Genomic DNA, 18,586 nt, shown 5'->3' with positions numbered 1-18,586 from the left:
AGATACACATGGTAGTGAAATATTTACCAGGTAGTTAGTGGAGTACTGGTTCCTAAAGCTGGGTTTACACACTGCAACATCGCAAAGGACATCGCTGTAACGTCACCGGTTTTGTGACGTAACAGCGACCTCCCTAAGTCTCTGCTAAGTCTCTGGTGAGCTGTTCAAACAGGCAAACCTGGCCAACAACTCAACAGCGATCCGGACCTGCAGAGCGACCTAGCTGGTTGTTGGGGGCGTTGATAAGCAGCCTTTTGAAAGGGAAGTTGCTAACAAAGTCTCTGCAAAGTCTTTCACACACTGAAACTTTCCAGCGATGCATGCTGCACAGCTGGAAACAAAGGACCTAGGAATGGTCCTGAACGATTTGTAGCGATCAGCAACTTCCAGCAACTTCACAGCAGGGGCCGGGTCGCTGATAGGTTTCACACACTGCAACATCGCAAACAACATCGCTATTGCGTCACCAAACCGGTGACGTTACAGCGATGTCGTTTGAGATGTTGCAGTGTGTAAACCCAGCTTAAGTTTAACGTGACACCCACACCCCCACACATGAGGTAAGAGACATAGCTATAGTAGGCGAACTATATTACATTTCTAATTGAAGGTATCTGCTAATGTTATTATTTTTATTACATCTACATATTGGGATAGGATCTTGAAGATGGGAATTTATGATTTTTAAATGCATGAATTTTTAGCTAAAAAGCATTTGAACTTAATCACTCCCACTAAACCTGGCAGATAGGATTTCAATGCTATTTACCTGCTGATTACCACTCTATGCACTGGTGTAAATTGTATTTTTGTAAGAAATAAGTTCCCTTTAATGTTGCTGAATTGAGAACTGTCACAGTACAATACTGTCTAGATAGGATCAACCTTTCTTGAGATTTTAATCTTACATTTCTATATGTTTCTTAGGTGTACAAGGCGCAAGTTTTCTTTCCTCACAAACCATGAACAATAGCAATGTGTTCGGTGGACAACAAACCACAAACCCCAATACACAAAATCAGAATGCAGCTATGTTTGGGCAGACAACATTATTTGGCCAAAATGCAACTGTACAGCCTGCCCCTACATTTGGACAGCCTCTACTGGCCAGTCAGCCCCTATGTTTGGACAGCTCGGTAACAACCAGTCTGTTTTTGGTCAGAATACTTTAAGCCAATCTTCTTCTATCTTTGGACAGACTAATTCTGTTCAAACTACTCCAGCATTTGGCCAGGCAAGTGGTGGACTGTCGGCCCCTACATTTGGCCAGGGTTCTTCTTCAGGGGCACTGTTTGGTCAGGCTCCTTCTGGCCAGTCTAATTCTATATTTGGGCAGGCCACCGCTGGGCAGTCTGCTCCTACCTTTGGGCACACAGCTAATACATCAGTGTTTGGACTAGCAACATCTGGACAGACAGCTCCGCTGTTCGGACAGTCCAGCTCAGGGCAGTCTGCTCCTTCATTTGGACAATCCACTAATCAGTCGGCACCTGCGTTTGGGCAGGGCACGTCTGCACAGTTTACGCCAATATTTGGGCAGAGCACCCCTAGTCAGTCACCACCTGTGTTTGGACAGACAACATCTGGTCTAACCGCTCCTGCATTTGGCCAGGTTTCTTCTGCTCCATCTGCACCAGCCTTTGGACAGGTTACAACAAGACAGTCTGGCTTTACCTTTGGACAGACTGCTAATAATCAGGCTTCTACTACTTTTGCACAACAGTCTTTGGGACAAACTGGTCCTGTGTTTGGGCTGGCAACTACCGGACAGTCATCTTCCCTCTTTGGACAGACAACCAATACTCAAACGCTACCTGCATTTGGGCAGACTTCTACGGGGCCACCTGCGCCATCGTTTGGACAAAGCAGTAACAATCAATCATCTATATTTGGACAAATTACTCCCAGTAAATCTGCATCTCCTTTTGCCCAAGTACCATCTAGTCAATCTACATCTCTCTTTGCCCAAGCGACTACTAACCAATCTGCATCTTTCTTTACACAGCCTACAACTAGCCAGTCAGCCTCCCCCTTTGGAAGCAATACTTCTATATTTTCCCAGGCAACATCTGAGTCATCAGCAGCATCTAGACAGTCTGAGGATGGCTCAAATCAAGGTCCACAATTTGGACAACAATCCCCTAGTAATAGATTTTTGTTTGGCCAGACACCCTCCAACCCGACCCAGACACCTATGTTTGCGCAGAATGTGACTGGACAAAGTTTTAGTCAGGCAGGTTCTACGCAATCTGGGCCAAATAGTAGTAGCCAAGTGTCTGCATTTGGACAGGTAAACAGTGGACAAAGTAATATTTTTGGTCAGTCTCCTGGCTTCCAACCTCCATTTAGTAAGCAAGAATCTGGTTCTATCAGTGCACAACCATCTTCTGCATTTGGAATTGCACAATCTGCACAAGTTAGCAAGACAGCAGCCACTGAGAAAATGTCAATTTTTGGTCAGTCCTCAAATATTTCCACTGTGCAGACTGGAAGTGTATTTGGTACCACGACACAAATAAGTACCAGTTCTAGTGCTGCGGACTCCACTTTTACACAGGTAGCCTCCAATTCAGAGCACAGTTTCAAACCTCCCGCTCATACAACTTTCAAACCAATCCTACCGGGAGCAAATAAATTAGATGAAACATCGGCATCATCTTTTAGCATGTCAAGTAAAAACGAGTCAAAAGATCCACCCCTATTTGGAGCTCCTACAACGTCATCGACATCTGGGAACATCAACTTCTTCTCTATGTCTTCAGAGAAGAAAAACAAAAGTGAAGCAGGAACACCCAGACCTTCATTTGCAAGTGCCAATAGTAGTTTTACTAGTTTTGTTGAAGAGCCAAGAAGAGAGGAGGGACAAAAAGGAGTAAAAAGAAAACCGGAGTATGTTCGTTCACCACGTAGAAATGATGTCGCCATCTCAGGTGAAGCTTCTTCAGATCCCCATAGCGAACATCCACCTGTCAAGAGGGCTGGTCGATTGAACCGGGATTTAAAAGGAGGAGCAAACATCTATGTCAGGAGCTTGTTTGATGTTGTAAAAAGTCAAATGAAAACTCATCGGGGAAAAGAAATTAAAAAAACAGATAACGTTACTCCACAGGCCAAGGTGACCGATGCCGATTCTCCATCAAAAACTCAACCAATTGTAAGACCAATTTCTACTCCCAATCAAACTGAATCTGTTAAAACTAGCCCAGCGAGTTTATCAAGTCAAGTGACTTTTAATAAGTCCCATTTGCAAGGTACAGGTCATACAACATCTACCAGAATGGTTTCCTTTTTGGGGCCAAACCAGCAAGGATCTCCCAGAGACTATTCGTCACCTGGTCCTAGTGAGTTGATACCTGGAAGAATTCGACCCTTACTGGAAGAAGGTGAGCTGCTGCCTGAAATTCAAGGTGAGAGCTTTTTTTTCCAAAAGTACATTTTCTGTTATATTATGTCCGTAACCAATTATATTATAAAAAAATAAATCCTGAACTGTAGCGTTGTCTGATATTGTCTTGGAGGCTACACAGTGCTCAGATAAAAATCTGTTACTGACCCTCCACTTTTCCAGCCAGTCTTTGTTGATGGGCTGCAGTGGTGACGTCACAATTACAACAGACATGATGGCTGCAGTCAATCCTTCGGCTCAGTGTCTTGTGTCTTCATGAGCATCACCACTGAGCCCTGTGATGTCACTACCGCAGAGTGGGGAAAGCATCAGAAAGCTGCACCTGCGGAGGGTTACTAACTTTAATCTTATTTTTCTCCTAGAGTAAACCTATACACACACCATTTTAGAATGGGAAAACCCTTATTTGTCTGTGTCATTATATATGTCTCCTTCTTTTGTAAAGTCTTGTTTTTTTTTTAACAGCTATCCCCTCAAGCTCTGTGGCTAGCAAAGGAGAACGTTCTGCTGGTGCTCAACACACTGTTCCAGTCTCCCCCAGTGAGATGACCACTTTTTTTATTAGGAATGTGCCTAATAAATTTAATAAAAAAAACATCATGGAGGATTTCTTTAAGAAATATGGGAAGATTCTGCGTATAAACTGCAGGATAAAGCAAAAAATGGCATCTATCCAATTTAATAACTGTGACGGGGTGTACAGCAGAGCAAGGAGAGACAACAGGCTGAGGAACGATCCAACAGGTTTATTAACAGGAATACAGGAACAGCACACGATAAGTCCACGTAAAACAGATTCGGGGGCCCTTCTTGACAATCCTCGGACCGGATTACAAAGCAATCGTCCTTACAGTAGTCCAAAGTGTTCCACACAATCCCACGGGCCGCCACACAGGCCTAGCTCCGTCCGTGTCCACAGCCACACAGGCTGGAGCTCCTGCTCCCTTCAAGTTTCAGCTCACTCTGCCTGAATCTCCCAGGTAAGCAGAGTTTACACTAGTTGGACTCTAGGCCCACCTCCCCCTACTCCCAGGGATGGAAGTGCCTCAAGAGGATATAACCTTGCATTTTAGGGGGGGGATTACCTACAACAATAGAAATGTACACAGACGTAGTTCAAATAAGACAAAGAACCCAGCTTGAAATAGGAATCTGTACAGCATATACAGTGAGAGGGTAAATTACATCTTCACAATCCCTCCCCCTCCCAACTTGTGTACGTACTAGGGACCTCTACAGGTCACTGGTTAAGTACACACAGGCAGAGCGTTACTTACATGTGGCTTCATGCAGCCACGAATTGGCATCGTAGCTCTCCCACATCATTGCCCAGGAGAACAGCTGCAGGCAGACCACCCATCACCCCAACCACACATCGCCGGACCCCAAAACCAAAGCTCAGATCCACAGTGGCTGTGGGAATAGTCCTCCATTGTCCACCAGCCAGTTCAATGACAATCCCAGGTCCTCTATGGATTGCCTCAGGCCGAACCACTCGGGGATCAGCCAGTGTGAGGAAAGCACCCGAGTCACAAAATCCAACAAGTCTCTGTCCATCCAGCACAACCTCCTGCAAGTGCTTACCTCGATGAGCAGAAGTCGTCATAACTGCGGGTCGCACCCCGTAAACTCCTGGTGGTGCAACATGGGGGGCTGAGTCACTAGGCCAGTCCTCACATAACGGTGCCACATCTTCCTCCATGGCACTGGGCTGTAAATAATTAACAATCCGATTGGGTGCAGGATCAGTCCTCATTTGAACAGCTGGGCAGGAGACTTGCCGATGCCCTGGCTGTCCACATTGATAGCATCTGAGCTGGGTCTCCCTCCATCCAAGGCGTCCTCTTGGGTAAGGGGTAGGGGAACTTGGAGGCCGGCTCCCACCGGAAGGTGCTGTAGGGGTTTGAGGATGATTTCTCCATGGGCTGGCTGGGCATGAGGCCTACAAATGCCCGGGATGCCTACAAACATAACACCTGCGCTCTGTTACTTCCTCTCCCCGGCGTATTCCAGAAAGTGCAGTAGAAGCAACTGGAGGCACATTAACACGGGTATCAACATGTGGTGGCTTAGAGGAACGGGGAACAATGGGGACAGAATAACTGGGGGCATCCGGTGTTGTGGAGCTGTTAGGCGTCTCTCCATCCTCCAACAGAACCCTCCACTGAGGCTTGATGGTGAGCACCTCATCAGCTAGAGCAGCAGCTTCCTCCACTGTCGCTGGTTTTCTCTCACGCACCCATTCCCGGATCTCAGCGGGGCACTGGGCAAAGAATTGTTCTTTTAGGATGACCTGCAGGAAGGTCTCCCAAGATAAGGCCTCCTCTGCCTCCAGCCAGCGATTACATATTTGTTTGAGTCTATGAGCATATATCTTAAAAGACACTTCCCCATCACAGGCTAAAGCACGGAACTGAGTCCTGTAAGTGTCTGGGGTCACAGCATAATGTTCTAGAATAGTCTGTTTAATATCCGCATACTCACAGTTCCACCGAGGGTCCATAGCTCTATAGGCTTCAGCAGCTCCCCCCTCTAGGAGCCCAACCAGATGCCGGACACGCTCCCTGTCCGGGACTTCCATTAATCGACACTGATGCTCAAAGTCCTGGAAGAAGCCCTCAATGTCGCCTGCAGCCTCATTAAACGGCTTAAAGTCTTTGCGGGACACCCTGGGAAGTTCCCTCATGATGGGTGCTGGGGTTACAGTCTGTCTGGAACCTCTCGCGGCTTCCACAGCGAGCTGCTTATCCAGCAATGCCATCTCCTCCATCCTGCGCTCCTTCTCTTCAGCTCCACGCATGGCCTCCCTCTTATCTTCTATGGTGGCCTCATCTCCAAGCAGTGCCATCTTTTCCTCGTACCACACAACCCATTGACTTTTTTGGGTATTCACCTCCAGCTCCAGTCTTTCCTCCCTTTGCTGTGAGGATCCTTCCTCCACGTCATTTTGCGAGCAGACTCCTTCTAGCGCCTCAATCAGCTGCTCCTTGGAGAGTCCTTTGAAACGAACTCCTACTTCACGGGCCTTTGATTGCAGGCCATGTGAGTAAAAAAAAAAATAATAATATGCTTATACCATTGATTGCAGCGTCATTGGTTAAAGAGGTAATTTGGTTTTGTATTGGGATCTGAGTGAGGTTGGTGACATCACGTTTTTACATATCTCCCAGCTTCCAAGCGTTAGTGATGGGTATCGTGCACCTGTTTTATTCATTTAAATTCTACAGATTCATCCCCGTGATTCTTTCACAATTAAAGGATATTGAGGAAAAAAAGTAGTTTAATCTGCGCTCCTGCAGGAAGGGATCCAAGTACACAGATGCAGTTTATGGGCCGTTTATTCGACGCTTTTGAAAGTAATCCAACTTCTTCATCAGGATTTCACCATGTAAGGCTATGTGCACACAGTGCATTTTTCTCGGCGTTTTTGCCCGTTTTTCGAGTGCGTTTTTGTTCAGAACACTGCATGACTTTGCTTCACCAGCAAAGTCTGAGTTTTTTTAGCTACGTTTTTGTGGTGCCCACAAAAATGCAGCATGTCAATTTTGTTTGCGCTTTTCACTGCGTTTTCCTCCCATTGAATTCAATGAGATGTTGAAAAACGCAATGAAAAACGCAAATATAGCTGCGTTTTAGTGCGTTTCTATGACTAAAAACGCAGCTATAAACGCAAGGGGTGGGTAGTACAGTGACATGTACAGGAAGAGGATTCCTTCTGTTGGTAAACACAGAAGCGTGAATTCTCCCGGTACTGCCACCGGAGGTGGAAGGAGCTGCGAAATCAGAAGTGAATGATAGAAAAAAAAAATGTCATATTCACCTGTCTGCAGACTCCCGACATGTCTGCTCCCAGCTCCTCTCCCGGTACTGCCACCCTTGCTCCGGCTGTGTGCAGACTCCCGGGCACGTCCGATAGCTGCAGGACCTGGCGGTGATCAGCGGATGCGGTCACCTGACACATCAGCTGATCGTATAAGTCTCGCGGTGAGGCCAGCTTTTTACCACCCGGCCGGCTTTTAAACAGCTGATGCGGTCAGGAGACTTCATCAGCTGATTACCGCAGGGTCCTGCAGCGATCGGACGGGAGTCAGCACAGAGATGTGTAGTTTTTTGTTTTTTTTTCCTACTGATGCATCAGCTGATTGTATAAACGCCGTTTATACAATCAGCTGATGTGTGATGTGATTCACATCCTTGAACCTGACACATCATCTGATCGCTTTGCCTTCCAGCAAACTGATCAGATGATATTGGATCTGGATTGGATATCGCGGGACCCTGACCCAGGATTACTGCGGAGGGGGGTCTTCTTTATATCAATAAAGATGGGAGTCACTAATTGTGTTGTGTTTTATTTCTAATAAAAATATTTTTCTGTCGTGTTTTTTTTATCGTTACTAGAAATTCATGGTGGCCCTGTCTAATATTGGCGTGACACTATGAATTTCTGGCTTAGGGCCAGTTGATAATATACAGCTAGCCCTAACCCCATTATTACCCAGCAAGCCACCCGGCATCAGGGCAGCTGGAAGAGTTGGATACAGTGCCAGAAGATGGCGCTTATATGAAAGCGCCATTTTCTGGGGCGGCTGCAGACTGCAATTCGCACCGGGGGTGCCCAGAAAACTTGGGCACCCTGTACTGCAGATTCCAATCCCCAGCTGCCTAGTTGTACCTGGCTGGACTCAAAAATTGGGCGAAGCCCACGTCATTTTTTTTTTGTTTAATTATTTCATAAAATAATTGAAAAAAAAAAAGGCTTCCCTATATTTTTGGTTCCCAGCCGGGTACAAATAGGCAGCTGGGAGTTGGGGGCAGCCCGTACCTGCCTGCGGTACCTGGCTAGCATACAAAAATATGGCGAAGCACACGCTATTTTTTTTTTAAGGCAAAAAACTCCTGCATACAGTATTGGATGGAGGATGCTGAGCCTTGTAGTTCTGCAGCTGCTGTCTGCTCTCCTGCATACACTAGTGGATGGAGCATGCTGAGCCTTGTAGTTCTGCTCCCCCTGCCTCTCCCTCCAGAATGCAGTCCTGGATGAAGCATGCTGAGCCTTGTAGTTCTGCAGCTGCTGTCTGCTCTCCTGCATACACTATGTAATACTCTTGTATGTTCTGAGGATTTCGATAGCGTTAGGGCAATGACAACCAGAGACGAGTTTGTGGTACAAGATGTTTATAATATGTAACCACGGTAGATACACAACAGAAATACACAGTATAACAAACACATGAAAATACCTTTCCGAAACGGAGCGAAGGGGATTCCCGGGGCCACGCACCGGACTCCCCCAGGGAGACCACCAGAGCGAACCCCTATACAGGGACTGTCCGGCAATCAACCCCGGAAGGCCTAAATGCGCCGCAGCCGGGACACAAGGGGCAAATGGTAAAGTCCAGAAGTGTCCGTACGGGATGAAAGTCCAGAATGGTTATGAGCCGGAAGAAACCGGGCAGACGTGCTGACCAAAGACGGCAGACGGAGTCCGGGCACAGCTTGAAGAAACCGGGTATGGTCCAGAGTCGATCGGTAGACTTTCAGGAGGATCCAAAGGTAATCAAGAAGTAGCAGCAGCAGCAAAGCAGGAGCACACAGCAAGCAGTATACTCAGGCACTGGACTAGGCTTAGAGGCGGCCTTTTAAGCAGCTGGACAGGAAGTAGGGCAACAGAACATAAAACTCCATGATAACCGAGGGCAAGCTCATGCAAAAGAGAACTGGAAAACCCGGAAACCTGACATCACTCCCCCCCCCAGAAACGGCCTCAGGACGGGTCAGGGCCTGGCTTGTCCGGGTACCGTCGATGAAACTGAGCGATCTTCCGGGGAGCTCGAATGTTACCCACCGGTTCCCAGGAATCGTCCTCGGGGGCGTACCCCTGCCAACGTACCAGATACTGAAGCCGACGACGATGGAGCCGGGAGTCAATAATGTCCTCAACCACGAACTGCTCCTCGCCGTCGACCATCACAGGCGGAGGAGGAGGCACGACACGACCATGAAACGTATTGGGAGAGACGGATTTGAGGAGAGAAACATGAAAGACCGGGTGTACCTTGAGATGGTGCGGTAACCGCAGCCGACAGGCCACAGGGCTCACGATCCCGGTGATCTTAAACGGACCGATGAATTTTTGTCCCAGCTTCTGCGAAGGGACACCCAATCTCAGGTTCTTGGTGGACAACCATACAGAGTCCCCTACCTTATACATGGGTGCCGGTTTCCGGTGAGTGTCTGCCGACCTCTTGTAACGCTCCTGAGCTGTAGCCACAGTGTCTTTCAGAACCTCCAGATTTTGTCATAGCTCTGTCAATCTGTCCTCCACCGCAGGCACTGAGACCGCAACCGGTGACCTAGGCAAAATAGTCGGATGGTAACCCAAGTTAGCAAAAAAGGGCGTTACCTTAGTGGAGCTGCTCTGAGTGTTGTTATACGAAAACTCCGCCAACGGAAGCATCTTCAACCAATCGTCCTGCAGATGGCTGACATAACATCGAAGGTATTGTTCCAGGGTTTGATTGGTCCGTTCGGTTTGCCCATTTGTCTGAGGATGGTATGCAGAAGACAAACAGACATCAATCTGGAGTGCCGTACAAAACCCCTTCCAGAACCTAGACGTGAACTGCACGCCCCGGTCAGAGATGATCTCGTCTGGTACCCCATGCAATCGGAATACGTTCTGGATAACCAAATCCACTGTCTCTGCGGCTGAGGGAAGACCGGCACACGGAATAAAGTGAGCAGCTTTAGTCAACCGATCCACCACCACTAAAATGGTATTGTGACCGTCTGAGACGGGCAACTCCACAATAAAATCCATTGAGATAGACCCCCAAGGGCGAGATGGCACGGGTAACGGTTGGAGGAGTCCCGTAGGAGCCACACGAGGAACCTTGCACCGGGCACAAACCACACATGAGTGGACATAGTCCTTTACATCCTTTAAACAGGTAGGCCACCAGAAAAAACGGCTGAGGAATTCCTGCGTCTTCTGTACCCCCCTATGACCAGCCAACACGGAGTCATGGACCAACTTGAGAACCTGAAGTCTTACGGCCTCCGGGACATAAATGCGTCGTTCTGTCAACCACACACCATTCCGAAGAACAAGAGTTACATCATTCGGGGGGGCAGCAAGAAATACGTCACCATCATAGGCCAGCTTGATGTCCTTCCACAAGTCCTGGTCCTGGATTACTCCAACGAAATTGGCATCCGATAACACGGTCTGAGACGGGGTTCCAGGCACGGAGTCCACGGCGTGGATTCGGGACAAGGCATCGGCTTTCCCATTACGTGAACCTGGACGGTATGTAACGACAAAATTGAACTGGTTAAGGAATAGGCTCCAACGGGCTTGCCGTGGAGACAGGCACCTGGCAGACTTAAGAAATTCCAGATTACGATGATCTGTGAGTACTATCACTTGCTGCGCGGCTCCCTGTAAGTGGTGTCTCCATTCCTTGAAAGCGGAAATAATCGCTAACAATTCCTTGTCCGCAATGTCATAGTTCCTTTCTGCAGGGGACAACCGGCGGGAAAAGAAAGCACACGGATGTAAGAGACTCTTGTCCCCAGTCCTTTGAGAAAGGATGGCCCCTAATGCGTAGTCGGAAGCGTCGACTTCCACGATAAAGGGAAGTGCGGGATTCGGATGTACCAATATCGGCGCTGAGGTAAAACAAACCTTGAGACGATGGAAGGCTTCCTGGGCCTGGGCGGACCACACAAACTTCTGTCCTTTCTTGGTTAACAGAGTGATGGGACGAACGATCTCTGAAAAATTACGGATAAAACGTCGGTAAAAGTTGGCAAAACCGACAAAGCGTTGTACCTCTTTGATGTTCCCCGGTTCCGGCCAGTCTAGAATTGCTTGTATTTTGCCAGACTCCATGTTCAGTCCCTGAGGAGAGATGACATAACCTAAGAATTGTATTCGTGAGCAATGGAACTCGCATTTCTCCAGTTTGATGTACAGGTGGTTGTCCCTCAGCCGGGTAAGTACGGTCTTGACGTGCTCCTGGTGTTCCTGTAGGGAATCAGAAAAGATTAGGATATCGTCCAGATAAATCACCATGAATTGGTCCATGATATCCCTAAAAATATCATTAACTAGATGTTGGAAAGCCGCGGGAGCGTTACAAAGTCCAAAAGGCATCACTAGGTACTCAAAATGTCCATACCGACATCGGAACGCGGTCTTCCACTCGTCTCCGGGACGTATGCGGAGTAGATTGTATGCCCCACGGAGATCCAATTTGGTGAATATTTTTGCCTGTTGGACCCTCTCCAATAGCTCAGGAATCAACGGTAACGGATACCGGTTCCGGATGGTTATTTTATTCAGTTCCCGGTAGTCAATACAGGGTCTCAGAGTCCCCTCTTTCTTTTTCACGAAAAAGATGGGTGCCCCTGCTGGTGAGGTAGACGGACGAATAAATCCCTTAGCTAGACTTTCATCAATGTATTCTTTTAGTGCTTCTAGCTCAGGTGCCGCCAACGGGTAGACATGACCAAACGGGATCTCCGCCCCTGGGAGTAAGTCTATGGGGCAATCATACGGTCTATGCGGTGGAAGCCGATCGGCTTTTCTTTTGTCGCATATGTCCGCAAAGTCATTATACACCGGGGGTAGAACAGGTACCTGTACAGTGCCCTCCGCATTTGGTGTTACTGAAACCGGAACAGTTGGACTAATGGTCGGAATACTCTGCGGTGGGAAGGATATTTCCTTAGTTTCCCAATCGATGACCGGATTTGTAGACCGTAGCCACGGAATACCTAAAATAATCGGAAAATGAGGAGAAGAAATTAACATGAAAACAAGGGTCTCCTGCTGACCTGGCTTCATGACGCATTCTAGCGGTACGGTTTCCCGATCAACTGGTCCAGAGATTAACGGAGATCCGTCTACCGTCTCCATGGTAACCGGTGAGGATCTTTGCTGAGTCCGGATACCGTGTTTCCTGGCAAAAGAGGAGTCCATGAAATTTCCCCCTGCCCCAGAATCTATCATTGCAGAGGTAGGTATTAGCTGTCCCTCCCACCGGATCTGAATGGGGAGCGAACAATGGGTATATTTCCCTTCCGAGTCCTTCGGTGAGGTTGACATTACAGTCAAGGGAAATACCGCATCCAAGTGTCCACTTGCCTCAGAGATCTCGGACTCTGCGTCCGTGTTGTCACACTCTGCCATGGCTGCCAATATCTTATTTGGGCGATTCGGACGTTTCGGGCAGTCGATCAAGAAATGATCCGATTGACCGCAATAGAAACACAAACGCTCACGGAGCCGGTGTTCGCGACGTTCATTGGTCTCTCGCTTTTGCAGAGAGTCCACTTGCATAGGAACGTCCTCGGCCTCCCGTGGCGTCCTGAGAGCGGGTTCTCTGGAAGGAAATGCAAAGTTGTTTACACGGTTTACAGCTGCCCATTTTTCCTGTCTACGTTCCGTCAAGCGGGTATCAATACGCACACAGTGCTGGAGAAACAGTTCAAAATCCCCTGGAGATTCGGAACGAGCTAACTCGTCCTTGATGGTACCGGACAAACCCTTTCTGAAAACAGACAATAATGCATTGTTTCCCCAGTCGGTGTCTACCACTAACCTCTTAAATTCAGTGGCGTATTCGACGACAGACCGCTTTCCCTGACGTAAGGAAAGGAGAGCCGATTCAGCGGTAGCACGGCGATTCGGATCATCAAACATCTGCGCCATTGCGGTCAGAAAGTCATCCAGGTGATTTAAACGGATGTCCCGATTCTCTATCATAGGATTAGCCCAAGCCAGTGCTCGTGAGGTTAATAACATGATTATACATAACACTTTTGACCGGTCAGAACGGTAATAATCAGCATGTACATCAAAAAACAGTATACACTGGTTCACAAATCCCCGAAACTGACTACGGTCACCATTGAAACGGAATGGGGGTAACCTAGGCATACCGGCAGCTGATACGGACGTAGTGGGGCCGGCTTCCTGAGCCTCCACTCTGACTTGCAAATCCTGTATAGCCGGACCCAGTACCTGGTGATCATGGCCCAGCTGTGCCTCCACATCTCTAAGTTTAGTTTGCACCGCCTCCATCTCCTGCTGCAAGGAGCTAATCATGGAAAAAAGCTGATCTACTCGTGTCTCAGACATTGCCCCAGCGAAATCCTCTTAGAGCCTGAGTATAATGTAATACTCTTGTATGTTCTGAGGATTTCGATAGCGTTAGGGCAATGACAACCAGAGACGAGTTTGTGGTACAAGATGTTTATAATATGTAACCACGGTAGATACACAACAGAAATACACAGTATAACAAACACATGAAAATACCTTTCCGAAACGGAGCGAAGGGGATTCCCGGGGCCACGCACCGGACTCCCCCAGGGAGACCACCAGAGCGAACCCCTATACAGGGACTGTCCGGCAATCAACCCCGGAAGGCCTAAATGCGCCGCAGCCGGGACACAAGGGGCAAATGGTAAAGTCCAGAAGTGTCCGTACGGGATGAAAGTCCAGAATGGTTATGAGCCGGAAGAAACCGGGCAGACGTGCTGACCAAAGACGGCAGACGGAGTCCGGGCACAGCTTGAAGAAACCGGGTATGGTCCAGAGTCGATCGGTAGACTTTCAGGAGGATCCAAAGGTAATCAAGAAGTAGCAGCAGCAGCAAAGCAGGAGCACACAGCAAGCAGTATACTCAGGCACTGGACTAGGCTTAGAGGCGGCCTTTTAAGCAGCTGGACAGGAAGTAGGGCAACAGAACATAAAACTCCATGATAACCGAGGGCAAGCTCATGCAAAAGAGAACTGGAAAACCCGGAAACCTGACACACTGGTGGATGGAGTATGCTGAGCCTTGTAGTTCTGCTCCTCCTGCCTCTCGTTCCTGCATACGGTCCTGGATGGAGCATGTTGAGCCTTGTAGTTCTGCAGCTGTCTGCTCTCCTGCATACACTAGTGGAGAATGAAGAACATATTGAAGAAGGAAATGACATCAGACATTTTTTTTTCAACAATCTTTAATGGCATTGTTCACTCATAAAAAAAAAACAACATAAAAATGCAGTGAGTAAAACCGAAGCAAAAAATGCACAGAAACGCATTAAAAACACATGCTTTTTTTTGCTGCGTTTTTTTGCCACGGGTGCATTTTTGTGCGTTTTTTGCGGCAAAAAACGCAGCGTCAAAAAAATGCAGTGTGTGAACTTGCCCTAACCAAATGGTCCTTGCAACAGCTGCCACACCATCCAGATCTCATCAGTGTTGCGTCTTCACAACCTCACAAGGAGAGCGAATCCTGTTTATTCTCCCCTGTCTCCTTAGATAAGACCCTTTTGTTTGCTCTGCAGCTTTCCTAGAATCATTCTTGCAGAATTGTAGTTTGATTAGGAACTATAGGCCTGATTCAAGAGCAATAGACCAGCGCTATTCACCCCGGTCTTGCTGAGGGGCTGTACTGGAGTCAGACTCTCCTCATTTATCAAGACCACTAGACCAGCATTGTTCACCCCTATCTTGTTGAGGGGCATGCCTCTTCCTGGATCAGTTCAGTCAGAGAAGTGGCGCGAACCTTTGTGTACGCCTTGCCCTAAATCCTACCCCACTCCCTGCTAGCGTTAGTTTTGTGGTGTAGCAAACTCCACGGCTTGTTGTCATGCCCCGGCTCTATTCACTTTGTTTCTAGCTGAAGAAAAATAGTGTGAGATGACAACACCAAAAGCTGCAAAATTTTTTGCCAAAACATGACAACTTTTTAAAACTTTACACCAGTAGGCATGAAAAATTTGAGAATCGGGCCCTATTAGTACACTTACTAACCAAACCTTAGTGGTTTAGTCCTCTTAGGCAGGTAAAACATATGTATTTGTAAATCTGTATACATAAGGGTATGTTAACATGGCTTTTTTCTTTTTTTTTTTTTTTAAACCTTGTTTTGATCAGATTATCTCAGAAAATTGCCTTAAAAAACCCCTCCAATCTTCCTATTCTTTTTGATGTAAAAGTGACTTGCTTTTCATAAGTTCAGGCTTTTGAGGGTCTTTTAACTTTTTTCAAAAAAAGTGGGTAAAAGAAGTGAGCAGACCATTCTTCGGGCTTTTTCTGCTAGGAAGACGCTCCAAATGTTACAATACAAGTCAATAAGAAGGCTTAAAGGGAACCTGTCACCAGTTTTTCGGCCTATAAACTATGGCCACCAACACCGGGCTGTTATATACAGCATTCTAACATGCTGTATATAAGAGCCCAGGCCGCTGTGTAGAACATAAAAAACACTTTAGAATACTCACCTAACAGTCGCGCTACGGTGTATTTGGGTCAGATGGGCGTCTCTGTTGTCTTGTGCCGGCGCCTCCTCTTTCGGCCATCTTCGTCCTCCTTCTGAAGCTTCTGTGCATGACGCATCCTACGTAATACACACTCGCCGGTCCCGCGCAGGCGCACTGCAATACTTTGATCTGCCCTGCTCAGGGCAGATCAAAGTGCGCCTGTGCAGGACCTCAATGCCGGCAAGTGTGGATGACGTATGACGCGTCATGCTCCCCGGCGACAGAAAAAGGACAACAAAGATGGCCGAAAGAGGAGGCACCGGACAACGGAGATACCCATCTGACCCAAATCCACCGCAGCGTGACCATTAGGTGAGTATTATAAAGTGTTTATGTTCTACACAGCGGCCTGCGTTCTTATATGTTAGAATACTGTATATAAGAGCACCGGTGGTGGTGGCCTCAGCTTATAGGCTGAAAAACTGGTGACCGGTTCCCTTTGAAAATGGTTGGAAAATGCCTGGAGATTTTTCTTGTTTTAGCATTTTTTTTTGCAGAAAAAAATGCATGTTTTATTGTTTATAAAGTAAAAAAAACACCCCCTCCAAAACATTTATATAGAGTAGCAACAAGAAACGTTAAAAAGTTGCTTCAGGTAACATTAACAAAATGGTAACCAAATTCTTCAGGATTTGAAAACAAAAAAAAATCTGTTTATTCCTGAAGTGGTATCTGCATGAAAAACTTGAAGTTTTCACTTGCTTGAAAAAAAATTAACTTATTTAATGATTTTTTTGGGAAAAATAGAATCACATTTGGGATGTTGTCTATGTCTTTACAGAACTCTGCAGCTGTGGCCAAGAAATCAGTAAAAGAACTATACAAAGACGCTGTTGGTTTTTGGCAACGGAAAAAAACTAGTGAGTGTTTAAATCGCCTCATTTATGTGTTAGATGTATGTACCGCCATGTGGCGCCACTGTATAGAATCTCATTATTAAGTTAGTATGCAAGAGAAACAACACTTTTATTGAAGAATCTCAATCAAATGGCGTGGAATGGAGCAGACATGATTGATATACAGACATACAGGTGACATATTACAGTTCTAGTGTTAGAGCCATGATGTGCCTGGGCTCTTAATCTCTGTAAGGCTAAGTTCATGTGTCCTGTAGTCATCTGGTTGGGAAACTGATTTCTGCTGGATCCGTTGTGGTTTTTTTTTTTGTCATGGGAGTCTATGGACAACATATCCATTAATGGATTGCTATTTAGACATCCGTTGTACTTGCATTTGTAACGGGTCTGTTGTTTTCTTAACGGATCCATTACAAATGGACGATAAATAGTAATCCATTAACGGATCCATCCCGCATAAGTCAATCAAACAGGTACAAGGCACTCTCAAGGGTTAATTTTCATATAATTTATTCCAAAATAGTTTTAAACGTGTGACGTTTCAGCCACTAGGTGGCCTTCATCAGACAACTGGTATCATAAACTGTCCAAAATTGGACTGTCAAGGCAACGGTGTCCACCGCTATGCTGTGGACGCAGCATAGCGGTGGACACCGTTGCCTTGACACTCCAATTTTGGCCAGTTTATGATACCAGTTGTCTGATGAAGGCCATCTAGTGGCTGAAACGTCACATGTTTAAAACTATTTTGGAATAAATTATATGAAAATTAACCCTTGAGAGTGCCTTGAACCTGTTTGATTGACTTACGGTTTGGAAACCAACAAGTGCACCTCGATATACCTCCACTATATTGGCTGTGCCTTATCCTTTTACAACCATCCCCCGTAGACTCCACATGTTAAAAACTGATCCGGCCGACATCCGTTATTTAACAGACAAAAAAGTTGTTTTTGCAGAATTTTTTTGCTAATAAATCCATGATAACGGATGGTTGCAGGACCTGTGAACCTAGCCTAATACTTCATATTTCTTTGTCGCTCCATTGGGAGACCCAGACAATTGGGTGTATAGCTTCTGCCTCCGGAGGCCACACAAAGTATTACACTTTAAAAAGTGTAACCCCTCCCCTCTGCCTATACACCCTCCCGTGGATCACGGGCTCCTCAGTTTTATGCTTTGTGTGGAAGGAGGCACACATCCACTCATGCATTCTCATAACTTAGTTGTCGGTTGGAAGAAAAGTGGACCCCCACGGGGTCCCCGGCATGCTCCCTTCTCACCCCACTATGTCGGCGGTGTTGTTAAGGTTGAGGTACCCATTGCGGGTACAAAGGCTGGAGCCACATGCCGTTTTCCTTCACCATCCCTTATGCGGCTCTGGGAGAAGTGGGATCCTGAGCGGTCATCCATTTGCTGGGACCGTGCTCCATCCGCAGCCCCTGGTGGAACCTGCCGGACCGGAGCCTTTTCAACCCTAGGGACCGGGCCCTGCTACTTAAAGGTACTCTGTGTCCCCTTCGGGGACTGTACAGGGAGCGCACCTTCTTCCCGGAAGCCGCGGTAGTCGTAACACTGAGGAGACAGGTGGACTTCCGCGCCGACCGGGCCTGCTTGTCGGGCGCGGCCTCAAATTTAGTCCCCGGCTTCAAAGAGGCCTAGTCGCGAAAATCCCGCCCCTGGGCCTGCCTGTCAGGGGTAAGGCCGGGATTGCCGACATGATGTCGGATGTGACGGCTGGAGCATCCTGCATGTCTTCCTCCCCCCTCACTGGCCACTGTGGGGACCCCAGACGGTACCCATTGCGGGTACGGAGGCTGGAGTCACAGGCCGTTTCCTTCACCATCCCTTATGCGGCTGGGAGAAGTGGGACCTGAGCGGTCATCCATTGAATGGGACCGTGCTCCATCCGCAGCCCCTGGTGGAACCTGCCGGATCGGAGCCTCTTCAACCCCAGGGACCGGGCCCTGCTACTTAAAGGTACTCTGCGTCCCCA

General features: G+C 47.4%; 1 protein-coding gene across 1 annotated transcript in view; it reads left to right on the top strand.

Annotated features, from left to right (window-relative positions):
* The first annotated feature begins 962 nt into the window (after positions 1 to 962).
* The window catches only part of LOC142260615 (uncharacterized), an 89,628-nt gene continuing 72,004 nt past the window's right edge, over positions 963 to 18,586 (top strand). Inside the window, 4 exon segments of the mRNA XM_075332008.1 lie at positions 963 to 1,095; positions 1,098 to 3,407; positions 3,872 to 4,086; positions 16,515 to 16,593. Coding sequence (XP_075188123.1) covers positions 963 to 1,095; positions 1,098 to 3,407; positions 3,872 to 4,086; positions 16,515 to 16,593 — 2,737 coding nt within the window.

This window comes from Anomaloglossus baeobatrachus, unplaced genomic scaffold (assembly GCF_048569485.1).
Source record: "Anomaloglossus baeobatrachus isolate aAnoBae1 unplaced genomic scaffold, aAnoBae1.hap1 Scaffold_139, whole genome shotgun sequence".
NCBI classification, from domain to species: Eukaryota; Metazoa; Chordata; class Amphibia; order Anura; family Aromobatidae; genus Anomaloglossus; species Anomaloglossus baeobatrachus.
The sequence above is the reverse complement of the archived record's forward strand: the minus strand, read 5'-3'. Positions and strand labels throughout refer to the sequence as shown.